At 43.7% G+C, this 14,958-nt stretch overlaps 1 protein-coding gene across 1 annotated transcript in view; it reads left to right on the forward strand.

Annotated features, from left to right (window-relative positions):
- The window catches only part of LOC122559886 (regulating synaptic membrane exocytosis protein 4-like), a 122,836-nt gene that overhangs the window by 58,685 nt on the left and 49,193 nt on the right, over positions 1-14,958 (forward strand). The window contains exon 3 of the mRNA XM_043709993.1: positions 9,014-9,155. Coding sequence (XP_043565928.1) covers positions 9,014-9,155 — 142 coding nt within the window. The remainder of the gene's footprint in view (positions 1-9,013; positions 9,156-14,958) is intronic.

The raw sequence follows: 14,958 nt of genomic DNA on the forward strand, positions 1-14,958 counted from the left end.
ATAAGTTTAGGGTGAGAGGGGAAAGATATAAAAGAGATCTAAGGGGCAACTTATTCATGCAGAGGGTGGTATGTGTATGGAATGAGCTGCCAGAGGAAGTGGAGGAGGCTGGTACAATTGCAACATTTAAAAGGCATTTGGACAGGTATATGAATAGGAAGGATTTGGAGGGATATGGGCCGGGTGCTGGCAGGTGGGACTAGATTGGGATGAGATATCTGGTCGGCATGGATGGGTTGGACTGAACAGTCTGTTTCCATGCTGTACATTTCTATGACTCCCTTTCCCTCCCCAACCACCCCGCCCAGCACCCTTCTCCCCCACACCCAGCTCCCCTCCCCAACACCTGTTTTCCACACACATTTCATGACTGGAGGAACAAACTGAAGCACTCTCACTTTCTTTTACAATTCACACTGAGTGTGAGCAAGTACTAGGATGGGACAATAAAATTGGAGGCTTTACATTTTAGGTGATGATGGAAGGAATATACTGTATACAGTGCCAGGACATACATAAAACTGTGTGGAATATTGAGGGACTGATTGGGCAGTGTAGCTGGCACATCTCTCTGTGTCACAGAAATATTATGGTGCAGAAGGAGACAATGTGGTGCATTGCACCTGCACTGGGTCTTCTAACAAGCATCAATCCCTAGTGTCAGTCTCCTGCTCCTACCCCATAAACAGCAATCCCCACTGGAATGTCTCAAGTGAATCTGCCTCCACCACATTTCCAGGCAGTGTATTCTACACCATGTATTGCACATGTCATGGATTTTCAGTACATATTGAGAGTATTATGGAAGGTCACATATCCATGTTCTTATGCTACGGAGCAGGTAACCACTGAGTTGGCATTGATGGTTTTTCCATGTCTCATGTCGTGGGTGAGAATGGCTCATTCCTCTACTCACACCAGAGAGAGTGCCCACTCCCACCCATTAACTCGAAACTGCAAGCACTTGGATCACGCAGAGGAACGTTGCTCCATTGCATGTGCAATGGGCTTTAACCCTCAACATCAGATTTCCAGCATGGTGTTCATGGCCTGGATTGGAATGAATTGACTACATTCTAATAGTGTCATCTGTGACTCAGTGGGTAGGAGTCTTACCTCAGACAACAGAGTGCTGAATACAAATACACTGCAGTAATGCACTGAGGCTTCTTAGGTATCGAGCTGTCCTGTCAGATGGTTATGAAAGATCGCTTGAAATTATTTTGACAGAGTAAGGAAGTTCTCTTTTTGCCAGTTGATTGTTCTTATTACAAACTCTTCTTACAAAAGAAGAGAGATGAACTGAAATAATCAATTTATTTCTACTCCCTCTGTTGCTTGCACTATAATATTCACCATTTCTTTCTTTCTCTCCCTCGCTTTCTTTAGCTCTCTTTTTCACAGTTTTTCTTACTTCTTCCTCTGCTCTTTCGTCCTTTGGTTAACAGACTCTTGCTTTCCTTTCTGTTCTCCTTGTTGTTCTGGGTCTTTTGTGCTCTATCTGGCTAAAGATGTGAATTACTGTGCTATCCATGGTCCTGATTTCTCTGTATCATCTCAAGTGACATTTAGGTCCTATTGTAATCAGGACGTTTTAGCCTGTAATCAGCATAATTACACTGAGCTGTTCAATGCAAAGCCTTGCTAGGCTTGTCAATAAAATTATATCAGAGTCCAATCTCTGCACAAAGAGCCTTCAGGCTATCAACTTCACTTTTCTGTCTGACAACTAAAATTATTTTCAAATGAACAATTCACCGATATCAATTGCTGCATGATTTGGAAATGTTTTACACATTATTCGTGCTGGGTACAATTGGGATCTTGCTGTGCATGTGCATAATCTTTAATGCTACAGGATGAGAGGAGAGAGATTTTAAATAGTTTTGAGGGAAATCTTTTACACAGAGTGTGGTTCACGTGTGAAATGAACTTCCCGAGCAAGTGGTGGATCCATGTAGTATTACAACATTTAGGAAAGGTTTGGAGAGATATGGGACAGAAGCAGGCAAGTGGGACTAATTTAGTTTAGGATTATGTTCGGCTTGGACTGAAGCATCTATTTCCATGCTGTATGACTATAACTATAAAGTGGTTAAGAAGGTATATGGATTAATAAAACAAAGAACTGCAGATGCTGGAGATCTGAATCAAACAAGAACTGAAATTCCAGAGAAACTCAACAGGTCTGGCAGCATCTGTGGAGAGAGAAAAACAAAGCTAATATTTAAAGGCCGGTGACCCTTCTTCAGAGCTTCTCTCTGTAGATGTAACCAGACCGCTGAGTTTTCAAGGCATACAACATACTTATCTTTGTCAGTTGTGGTGTAGAATGCAAGAGGTGGAGGTTGTGATGGAGTTGTACAGGACTTTACTTAGGCTACAGCTGGAGTACTGTCAGAAATACGTGATTGCGCTGGAGGGGGTGCACCAGAGTGTTGCCTGGGCGGGAGTGATTCAGTGATGAAGAGACACTAGATAGACTGTGGCTGCTTTCCTTCGAGAAAGCTGAGCGGGGAGCTGATTAAAATCTATAAAGTTACAAGGGACATAGAGTAGATAAGGATAACATTTTCCCCTTAGTAGAGGGGTCAGTTACAGCGGGAGCAATTTTAAAGTAAGGAGCAGGAGGTATAGAGGGATTAAGCAAAACCCAAGGCTTTCTATATGTATGTTAGGAGTAAGAGGATTGCCAGGGAAAGGGTGAGAACTGTTAGAGAGCAAAGGGGCAACCTGTGCATGGTACCAGTGGAATGAGTGAGGTCGTAAATGAATGCTTCTCATGGATTCACAGAGGAGAAAGATGTCATAGCTGGAGATTTCAATTGGGCTGGTGAGATTCTAGAACAATAAGATAAGAGCAAGGGCAAGGTGCTGGCATGAATATGGGGAGTGGCTGATAGAAGACAGAGAGTTGGGATAAAAGGGTCATTTTCAGGATGGCAGCTGGTGACTTGTGGTGTTCTTCAGGGGTTCATGTTGAGACTGCAAGTCTTTGTGCTATACATTAACAATCTGGATGAAGAAACTGAGAGCGTTGTTGCTATGTTTGCAGTTGACACAAAGATAGGTGGAAGGCAGGTAGTGCTGAGGAAGCAGGGAGGCTGCAGAGGACTTGGACAGGCTGGGAGAGTGGGCAAAGAAGTCGCAGATGGCATACAACGTGCGAGAGTGTCGGAAGAATAGAGGCACACACTACATTCCAAATGGGGAAAGGCCCGGGAAATCTGAAGCTCAAAAAGGACTTGGGAATCTGAGTTCAGGAGTCTTTTAAAGTTAACATGCAGGTTCAGTTGGCAGTTAGGACGACAAATGCAATATTAGCATTAATTTCAAGGAGGCCAGAATACAAGAGCAAAGATGTACTGCTGAGGCTGTGTACGGTTCTGGTCAAGCTGTACTTGGAATATTGTGAGCAGTTTTGGGCCCCGTATCTAAGGAAGGATGTGCTGGTGTCGCAGAAGATCCAGAGGAGATTCAGAAGAGTGACCCCGGGGATCATTTCATATGAGGAATGGTTAAGGACTCTGGGTGTGGACTTGATGGAGTTTAGAAGGTTGCGGGGAGATCTGATTGAAACTTAGAATACTGAGAGGCCTGGATAGAGTGGACATGGAGGAGATGTTTCCAGTGGTAGGAGAGACTAGGATCCGAAGGAGAGGATGTCCTTTGAACTGAGATGAGCAAGAATTATTTAGTCGGAGGTTGGTGAATCTGCTGGAGAGGACTGTGGAGGCCAGATTATTGACTGTATTTAAGACAGAGATAGGTTCTTGACTGGTAAGAGGATCAGGGAGCAGGCAGGAGAATGGGGTTGAGAAACATATCAGCCATGATCAAAAGGTGAAGCAGACTCAATGGACCAATTAGCCTAATTCTGCTTTTACGTCTTTTGATCTTTTTATCCTAAAATCCAGTACTACTTCTCTCTTCACTGACTATCATTTCCTCTGTGTGACAAGACCTGATCAATTCAAATCATTAAAATGTGGATCCTTGTGTTCCCTTGGCTCTGTCTTTAATGCCGTATCCAGCTATTAGAATTTATTTTTCATAAACGAATTGGCATAATTACTGTGAGTCACTTGGAAACAGAAAATGCTGAACAATAATGACTGACATTTCATGAGCCATTTTTATTATTGGGAATTTTTATATAGTAAGTGGAATGTAAATGAATGTTGATAAATATTTTGGAATCCAACAGCTCTGAGTCAAGGAAAGTTGCCACATATTACAATTATATGACTCTTTGCAGTGTGTGCGTTTTGTTTCAAACCAACAGTATAGTGCCTCAGATACATAAAAACTGAAATAAAATAATGTTCTGGTGATCAGAGAGTCCAGAACCGGTGATGGGGTGGGGGTCACAGGATAAGGATACAGGGTAGGCCACTTAGGACTGAGATGAGGAGGAATGTTTTCACGCAGAGACTGGGGGAGCCTGTGGAATTCTCTGCCACAGAAAGTAGTTGAGGCCGAAACATTGAATATTTTCAAGAAGGAGTCAGATATAGGTTTTAGGGCTAAATGATTCACAGGATATGAGGTATAAGCAGGAACAGGGGACTGAGTTGGATAATCAGCCATGATCATATTGAATTGTGGAGCAGGCTTGAAGGGCTGGATGGCCTCCTCCTGTCCCCATTTTTGATATTTCTTAAAGAGTATCATTCATTCAATTTACTTTTTGCCATCCTAGGAACCAGTGATATTGGGTCTGTGGGTGGATGAGAGCAACTAATCTCTATCAATGATTCCATAATAAACTGACAAGGAAGGTGAGGGGAATATGACATAGCCTACAGTGACCATTCCCTACAGGATGCCCTGGTCCACTCCTTCTTCACTCCCAATACCTCACCACAGCTCCACAGTACCTTCCCCTGCAACCACCGAAGGTGTAACACCTGCCTATATCCCTGCTCAGTATCCAAGGGCCCAAACACACCTTCCAGGTGAAGCAGCACTTTACCTGCACTCCCCACAATCTAGTCACTGCATTCGCTGCTTCCAATGTGGTCTCCTCTACACTGAGGAAATGAAGTGCAGACTGGGTGACCGCTTTGCAGAACTCTAACGTTCTGCCTGCAAAAATGACCCTGAGCTTCCAGTTGCCTGCCACTTTAAAAGCCCACCCTGTTCCCTGGCCAATATCTCTGTCTCAGGCTTGCTGCAGTGCTCCAGTGAAGCTCAGCACAAGCTGGAAGAACAAAACCTCATCTTTCAACTTGGTACCTTGCAGCCTTCAGCCATCAACAATGATTTGAACAATTTCAGAACATGAACACACTTGTCACCTTCCCCCTACACCTCTGGGTCCTGTTCTGAGTTGGTGTCAACCCATTTTTGACTATTCACAATTCTCATTTGCACCCATTCAGCATTTACCTCCCTCGCAGCCTATCATGCCCTGTTCTTCACTGTCTTTCTGGGTCACGTCTCCATGTTCTCTATTCACTCTTTCCCCAACACCATCCTCCATCATCAACATAAATACCATAATTTCCCAACTGCTTTCAGTTCTGACAAAGGGTTAACTGTGTTTCCATCTCTTCAGATGCTACCAGACTTGCTGAGTTTCTCCAGTACTTAGTTAGTGTTTCAGATTTCCAGCATCTGCAGTTCTTTCGTTTGTTACCTCACCTTAGCTCACATTGTTTGCCTGAATTCAAATCAGGGACATGTGACTGTACAGAGCACCTGCAAACAACAGGTACATGGGATCATTGGGAGGATTCAAACTAATCACCACTGAGCTCACCCTCTGCTAATATGTGGCTGTTCCTTCAGTGTGACTGGAGCTAAATCCTGGAGCTCCTCATAACCTCTAGTAGTCAGACTAGGAATGAGAATGGATTTTCCTTATTATTCTCCTTATACCAAGAACCCTAGGGTAATGCTGGAAATAGTATTGAATCAGTTACATTCGGAATTTAAAATTTCCATTCACACACTAGTGCTTTGAGATACATTCAAGGTGTCATAGCAGATATGACAGCACTTTGTCAGGATGGCAGAGGCCTTGTTCATGGGCCCAAAGGCTGGCGACAGGAGGGTGGGTGTAACTGTTTGTGAGAGCCCAGTTTCATTATTTGGCTGAGCAGGGATAAGCCCATTATCTTTCAATGAGGGTGAGATGCTTGACGCTCCAGAACTGCTAGCCCGTCAGTGGACTGGGAACTGAGTGGTCTCTGCATTCCCACTGATTGAATCATTTCTTGTGGGAAATTCCTGACCAGGGCATTTTCCATTCCGTTTGCGATTTCCACCTCAGGATTCATTCTGGGAAGGTCAGCTTGGGAAGCAGGATGTGAAGCACATAATCCTGCGGAAAAAGGACTCTGGCACAATGTGACCAATTAGTTGCTTTATTTTTGTGCTTTAAGCCAGTAAAGCTGCCTGCACATTAAGAAACAAGACTGAGTTATCTCTGGGCTGTGAGACTCTGCACATAAGGCTGTTGGCTCCTTAGTAAAGTAAAGTTCATCAACTCCTAATGTACTGTAACGCTCATAGGATCATTGAGTCATAGAGCATGGAAACAGACCCTTCGGTCTAATCAGTCTATGCTGAACATAACCCCAAACTAAACTAGTTCCACCTGCCTGCTCCTGGCCCATATTCCTCCAAACCTTTCTTATCCAAGTATCTATCCAAATGTCTTTTAAATGTTGTAATTATACCCACATCCACCACTTCCTCAGGAAGTTCATTTCACATGTGAACCACCCTGTGTGAAAATAAATTACCTCATGTCTTTTTAAAATCTCTCTCCTCTCACCTTAAAAAATGTGCCCCCTAGTTTAGAAATCTCCCATCTGAGGGAAAACACAACAACCCATTAACGCTATCTATAACTCTCATTATTTTATAAACTTGGATCAGGCCACCTCTCAACCTCCTTTGCTCCAGTTTGTCCCAGCTTTTCTTTATAGCTCAAGTCTTCCAAACCTGGCAACGTCCTGGTAAATCTCCAGCTCGATCATATCCTTCCTACAACAGGACAACCAGAACTGGACACAGTGTTCCAGAAGAGGCTTCACCGATGTCCTGTACAATCTCAACATGACTTCCCAATACTCAAAGGACTGAGCAATGAAGGCAAATGTGCTAAATGCCCTTTTAACCACCTTGTCTGTATGTGAAGCTAACTTTAAAGAATTATGTACTTGCACCCCTCAGTCCCTCTGTTCTACAACACTATCCAAGACCCTACCATTAATTGTATAAGCCCTACCCTTGTTTATTTTACCAAAATGCAATATCTTGCATTTATCTGGATTGAACTCCATCTGCCATTTTTCAATCCATTGACTCATTTGATCAGGACGCCTTTGTAATCTTAGAGAATCTTCTGCACTGTCTACAATGTCACCAATTTTGGTGTCGTCCACAAACTTACTAACCATGCCTTCTATATTCTCATCCAAATCATTTATATAAATTACTAACAAAAGCAGATTAGAACTGATCCCTGTGGAACACCATTGGTGACAGTTCTGTAGTCTGAAAAGCAACCTTCTACCACCACTGTCTGTCTCCTGCTGTGAAGCCAATTATGTATCCAATTGGCAAGCTCCCCCTGAATCCCACGTGGTCTAACTTGATTAATTAGTCTACCATGTGGATCGTTGTCAAAGCCTTTACTAAAATCCAAATAAACAACATCTACTGCTCTGCTATCGTCAACCTTTTTGGTAACTTCCTCAAAGAAACTCAATCAAGTTTGTGAGACATGAATTTCCTTGCACAAAACCATGCTGACTATCCTTCATCAATTTTTGCTTCTCAATGTCCATAAAACCCATCTTTTATAATCACCTCAAATAATTTAGCCACAACCAAAGTTCCCCGCTTTCTCCTTACACCTTTTCTTAAACAAACGTACAACATTAGCCACCTTCCAGTCATCAGGCACCTCACCCCTAGTTATAGATGATGCAGATATTTCTGTAAGAGGTCTCATAATTTCCTCCCTTACTTCCCTCATGTTCTGGGGTACCTCTGACGAAGCTGCTCCTTTAGTAAAGTTATGTTGTCTTTGGTTTGTTTCCCAGAGGTGTCATAAAAGCAGCAATTCTGAAAAAGTCTACATTTGAAGGGTTTTAAGACCAATTTGATTATGGCTAACAGGTACTGCCTCAGGCAAAAGGCTTTTAAGTTTCAAAAAAGAAACACTTGCACAATGAAAGGGGAGTGGCCAGTTCTCCCAGCTCAACTTTTCTCTGGTTTAGTTTGGTCTGGCTGTTCACTGAAAGCAGGAAGTCAGTTGTGAAGCTGCTGGACCCGAAAGAAGCAGGACCATGCTGACCCTCCCTGTCTCTGACTTCTCTCCTGTCAGACCCTGGGTTTGATTTTACCTTTTGTGCCAAGGAGTGTTTATCGGATTGTTGCAAGTATTTGGAACAGCATCATTAAATCTGTTGGGTTTTTGAATAGGTTAAGTTATTCAGTATTCTGTTCTCTTGTGTGTTTCAATCTTGTAAATAAATTCTGCTTTGTTTAAAACCAAGTGATTGGGCGAGCTGCATCCCTCCTGGAATATCCACGTTCCACCTACTTAAAACACCCGAACCGGCTTAGGGTCTGGGCTATTTTCTTGAATTGTTTTGAGGAGGTCTGGCCTGGTTGAGAACATACAAAAGATCAGGTCCCAGAGATTTTATACTCTCTAAGATGTCCTGAACCTCCTCGTTCTATAATGTGAACTGTTTTTAAAACTTCAAAGTTTATTTCTCTGCATTCTCTAGACTCCATTTCATTCTCCATAGTAAAAACTGATGCAAAATATTCATTTAATATCTCACCCATCTCTTGGAGTCCTTCATCTTTAAGCTCCTTTATTTATATCTGTATGTAGTCGCTAGGATACCCATCTCTCTAGTTTGGTGTCAAAGACCTTTATCTTTGCAAGGTCATTCTAAACTGAGGTCATCTCACTCACTGATGTTAGAATCATGTGGTCAGGTACATTGTCTTTAACTGACATGGATCTTACTGTATCTTATAGATGGAGATGGCCGTAAACTACGAGGTGCAATCCAACGCAGCACAGAGACAGGACTTGCGGTGGAGATGCCGAGCAGGACTGTACGTCAAGCCAGCCATGAGTCCATTGAAGAAAGCATGAATAGCTATGGCTCTGAAGGGAAGTAAGTGATGACAGGACTGGGTGTACCCAGCTTGGGTCGAAGGGCTCTGATGTGGCAGGAGTGGGGAATGTGAAGAATTAACAAATGAGGCATTTTGTGTTGCATTCTCATTCCTAAGAAAGTGGGAGGGTTGGAGATTGAAACAGAGATTATTGCAGAAGAGAATTGGATGAAGTGTAAATCAAGCAGGAGATTCCCGTGTTCCTGGAACTCATTTCATTCCCAGTCAGCTCAATATTTGCAAACTCCTCTTTCTCAATGTATTTCTGGAACAGAATGTACAGACCAGATCTAAAGGGAGTCTCTTAGTCTAATTGATAGGCCCATTTCCTAAATCTCCAATATAAAATCTTGTGTAGTAATTATGTTTCACTTTGTCCTTGCTTTAGTTTTTCACTGTTTATCAGTTGACAAACTTCAGCTTCCCACAAAAATCATAAGTTAATGGCCAGGCGATTTGCTGCTCCAGCAAACTTTCCCCACAATTAGCGAGGGATCATCCAAACTAGCGACTTTTTAAAAATTTGTTTTGGGAAATGGCCATTTCAACAAGGTCAAGATTTATTGCCCATCCCTAGTTGCCCTAGAGAAGGTAGCACTGAGTTGCCTTCTTGAAGCACTGTTTTCGGAACATAGGTACATCCACCCAAAGGGTGTTCCAAGATTTGGAGCCAGTGACATTAAAGGAACAGTGATACATTTCCACAAAAGCATGGTGAGTGGCTTGGAGGGGATCTTGCAGGGGTTGGAGTTCCTGTGCATCTGCTGCCCTTGTTGTTCTAGATGGAAGTGGTCATGGGTTTGGAACATACTGTCTAAGGAGCTTTGATGATTCGTAGAGTCATACAGTGCAGAGGAGGCCCTATACCCATTGAATCTGTACTACCAAAAGTATGCTGTTACCAACAGCAGTCCCACTTTGCAGTCTACAGCCTGGGATGTTCTGATAAAGGTTGTGAAGGCTTCCCGCCTCAACTGTCCTCCGAGGCAGTGCATTCCGAATCCTGCCCATGCTCTGGGTGAATTTCTGCAGTGCATCTGGTAAATGTATGCACTGGTGCTGCTGAGAATCGGTGGGAAATGAGTGAAAGTTGAAATTTTGTGGATATGGTGCTAAATATGCTGCTTTGTCTTGGATAGTGTCAAGCTTCTTGGGTGTTGTTGGAGCTGCACCCATCCAGGCAAGTGGGGAATATTCCAACACACTCCTGACTTGTTCCTTTGTCAATGGTGCACAGACTTTGGGAAGTCAGGCAGTGAGTTACTAGCCTGTTCCTAGCAGGATTCCTCTGAACTTTGGCTACGTTTCTGGTCACTGTTTGTCTTCAGGCTATTACTGATGTTGTAGGTAATTGCTCTATCTGGACTCCAGTACCATCTCCTTCCTAGCCTCGCCCTCTGTTACTTGCCTGGTTGCCTGTATTTCACTGAAAGGGTCATTGGCGAACAGAGAGGAGATGGAAGCTCAGGTAATGTCTTTCCTTTGCCTGGCTTCCCTTAGTATTGACACCAGAGCTGAATGCAGAATATATCCCATCCCTTCTCAATCTTCTAATAATCAGGCTCAGTCTATCTAATCTCTCCTTATATGACAGATCTGCCATCCAAGCAACCTTGTTGCACACTCTCTATGGCAAGTCTGTCTTTTCTAAGGGACTCAGTACTCCATGTGTGACCTCACCAAAGCATTGTGCTGCATTGATCTAATCAGGATTGGACTACCTTGGATCTCTGTATAATGCAAGTCTAGCCAATGATCTCAGACTGAGGGATTTCCCCCAGGAGCAGTCACCATATTGTGCAGAACTGAACATTCAGTTTGAGTGTGAGAAACCTGATTCGAAAAGGCTGTGCTAAATATAAATAAGGGTAATTCCTAGGGATTAAAAATGTGTTGCTGGAAAAGCGCAGCAGGTCAGGCAGCATCAAAGGAGAAGGAGAATCGATGTTTTGGGCATTAGCCCTTCTTCAGGTTCTCCAGCATCTGCAGTCCTCACTTTCTCCTAATTCCATAAGGATGAAGGATAAGTTGGATGGAGTGAACTGGAAAAGGAGTTTAGCAGAAAAGATGATCGATGTTTTGGGCATTAGCCCTTCTTCAGGTTTCCTGAAGAAGGGCTTATGCCCGAAACATCGATTCTCCTTCTCATTTGATGCTGCCTGACCTGCTGCGCTTTTCCAGCAACACATTTTAAGCTCTGATCTCCAGCATCTGCAGTCCTCACTTTCTCCTAATTCCATAAGGATGAAGGATAAGTTGGATGGAGTGAACTGGAAAAGGAGTTTAGCAGAAAAGATGGTTGAGGAACAACTCAGACTTTCAAGAAAATACTTCATGGCTCACAACAAATTGTCCCACTGAGGAAGAAAGATTTTAGGAAGGGAATAAACCAACCATGGTTAACCAGGGACATGAGGAAACTATCCAATTAGAAGAAAAAGAACATACAATGTCTAGTATCAACAGACGAGATAACAAGTTCTTAGATAACAAGAAGGTTTATTGCGTGATGACAATAAGTCCAACCCCATTTAGTTAGGATGCTGGCTCAGACATTAAAGAGCTGCTCTCTCTGAAAGTTAAAGGACAAGTCCTTGTAGTCACCCACACACTGATGGGACATCAGCAGACTGAATGGAGTTACAGTAACATGAACATTAACCCCTTCAGAACCTTTGCATTAACCAGCTGTATAAATGTGTTAGAATGTAAATAAAAGAGATGTGCAGAAACTTACCAGAGTTCAACCAGCATCACTGTTAGATAAAGGCTAGTCTTCCTAATGTAGACCTAGCCACAAGTTCCCAAAGAAACAGCTATATATTTGAGTTATCTTTATGCGGTACACAAATCTCTTAGTGCCCCTCTCCATCTCACCATTATTAGTTTAATCTTTGATTCCTTTAAAATCATATAGCTGTGTATGTTCCATTCATGGATGACCCCTTGTATCTAGAAAACGCAGAAACTAGGAGTCAGAAGAGGCCATTCAGCCCTTTAACCCTACTCTAACATTCAATATGATCATGGCTAATCCTCTAGATCAGCATCATATTCCTGCTTTCTCTCCACACCCCTTGATGCCATTAAACGTTTCTAAAAAAGACCAATCTCCACAGCCATCCATTCCGCAGCCACTGAGTGAAGTAGTGTTTCCTCATCTCAGTCTGGAATGGCCTCCTGGAGATTGTGAGACAGTGACTCATGGTTCCGGAGTCAAATCCCTGCACCAGCTCTTGGTCCAAATATTGTTAAAAGATCTGAATTCCAGAGGTGAAATGGAGTTGTTGCCCTTGACATCAAGGCTGCATTTGGCTGACTATGGCTTCAAGGGGCCTAAGCCGAGAGTGTGGTGCTGGAAAAGCACAGCAGATCAGGCAGCATCCGAGGAGCATGTTTCAGGTGTAAGCCTTTCATTAGTATTCAGCTTCACAATCAGTGACCTTCCCTCCATGCTGAAGTCAGCTGTTCCCAATGAATGTACAGTGTTTAGCAATCCTCATGTACTGAAGCTGTCCATGTCCAAATACTGCAAGGCAAGGACAATATCAAGGCTAGGGCAGAAAACTGGCAGGTAACATTCACACCACACAAGTGCCAGGCAATGACCATTTCCAACATGAAAGAATTTATTTACCTCCCCTTCATGTTTAATGGATCACCATCACTGAATCCTCAATATCAACATCCTGGAGGTTACCATTGATTAGAAACTGAATTGGACTAGCCACGTAAATACTGCTGCCACATAAATACTACAGCTGGTCAGAACTCAGGCATCTGCAGGACATAGCTGCCTCTGCAAGGTGCTATTGATGCTGGTGCTATTGGCTGCTTCAATGTTGTTGATGTTAGGACACCTTTATGAGTGGCACGGTGGTTCAGTGGTTAGCACTGCTGCCTCACAGCACCAGGGACCCAGGTTCAATTCCTGCATTGGATGACACTCTGTGTGGAGTTTGCACATTTTCCCCGTGTCTGTGTGGGTTCCCTCTAGGTGCGCAAGTTTCCTCCCACAATCCAAAAGATATGCTGGCCAGGTGAATTCGCCAAGTTAAATTGCCGATAGTGTAAGGTGCGTTAGTCAAGGGTAAATGTAGGGTAGGGGAATGGGTCTGCGTGGGTACTCTTTGGTCGGTGTGAACTTGTTGGGTAGAACAGTCTGTTTCCATACTGTAGGGAATCTAATCAAAACCTGTCCTGTGGTTGTGGTTCTGTTCGCCGAGCTGGGAATTGGTGTTGCAGACGTTTCGTCCCCTGTCCAGGTGACATCCTCAGTGCTTGGGAGCTTCCTGTGAAGCGCTTCTGTGATCTTTCCTCCGGCATTTATAGTGGCCTGTCCCTGCCGTTTCTGGTTGTCAGTTCCAGCTGTCCGCTGCAGTGGCTGGTATATTGGGTCCAGGTCGATGTGTTTGTTGATAGAATCTGTGGATGAGTGCCATGCCTCTTGGAATTCCCTGGCTGTTCTCTGTTTGGCTTGACCTATAATAGTAGTGTTGTCCCAATCGAACTCATGTTGCTTGTCATCCGCGTGTGTGGCTACTAAGGATAGCCGGTTGTGTTGTTTCATGGCTAGTTGGTGTTCATGGATACGGATCGTTAGCTGTCTTCCGGAAGCGGCAGAGACAAACCACTATAAATGCTGGAGGAAAGATCACAGAAGCGCTTCACAGGAGGCTCCCAAGCACTGAGGATGTCACCTAGACAGGGGACGAAAGGTCTGCAACACAAATTCCCAGCTCAGCGAACTAAACCACAACAACGAGCACCCAAGCTACAAATCTTCTCACAAACTTTGAAGACCTACGGGCGAGAGACACTAAGACAAGCCAGGAAATGGGAATTCTGTGCCAACCGCCTAAGCGCCACATACGAACAACTCCGGTTCCTGCATGAATGCAGACAAGAAATTGCACGCCAAAAATCGTTAATTTCAAAAAGCACCAATCGGGAATGGACCCTGACCATAAAACAGGCCGTCACCATAGGACAGAACAGGACCACACACCACAAAAAAATGGCACTAAAAGAAAAAATGGCCAAACTAACACACAACAGAGAGGACACCACAACACACTCCTGGGTTAGAAATCTCTCCCACAGACAGCTCACAGACATGGAAGGAACAATACTGGCCAAGGGATTCAACTATAATCACAGGGACACCAAGACAGCAGACTTCCTAGCAGCACTAGAAAGTACACTCAGGAACAATGGACTGACAGAAGAGACGCAACAAACAGTGAGACAAAGTATTGTACCTCTGATAACAAGGAAAAGACATAACCTCAACACCAAGGAGAGGGAAGCACTAAAATCACTAAGAAACGATAAGAACATAATCATACTACCAGCAGACAAAGGCAGAATGACGGTCATCCTGGACAAAGCAGAGGACATCGAGAAAGTGCAACAACTACTTGCAGTTACCAACACCTACCAAAAGAGAGAGTTTGACCCCACCCCACAGTTCACCAATAGGATAAACAACAACTGAGAAACCTGCAAAAAAACGGACAGATAACCAGGTTTGACCTACAGAGAATGAAACCTGAAAGCAAGACCACCCCCAGATTCTATGGACTACCTAAAGTGCACAAACCAGACATCCCACTCAGACCCATAGTATCACTACCAGGGACACCACCACACAAACTGGCTAAAGAACTACAACAGAAACTGAAACACCTGATCAGTGGATCCAGACACTCTATACAGTCAACACAGGAATTCTTGGACATCATCAGAAATATACATATAGACAAGGAAGAAACTATGGTCTCATTCGATGTAACGGCACTG

Source organism: Chiloscyllium plagiosum, chromosome 20, assembly GCF_004010195.1.
Source record: "Chiloscyllium plagiosum isolate BGI_BamShark_2017 chromosome 20, ASM401019v2, whole genome shotgun sequence".
NCBI lineage: Eukaryota > Metazoa > Chordata > Chondrichthyes > Orectolobiformes > Hemiscylliidae > Chiloscyllium > Chiloscyllium plagiosum.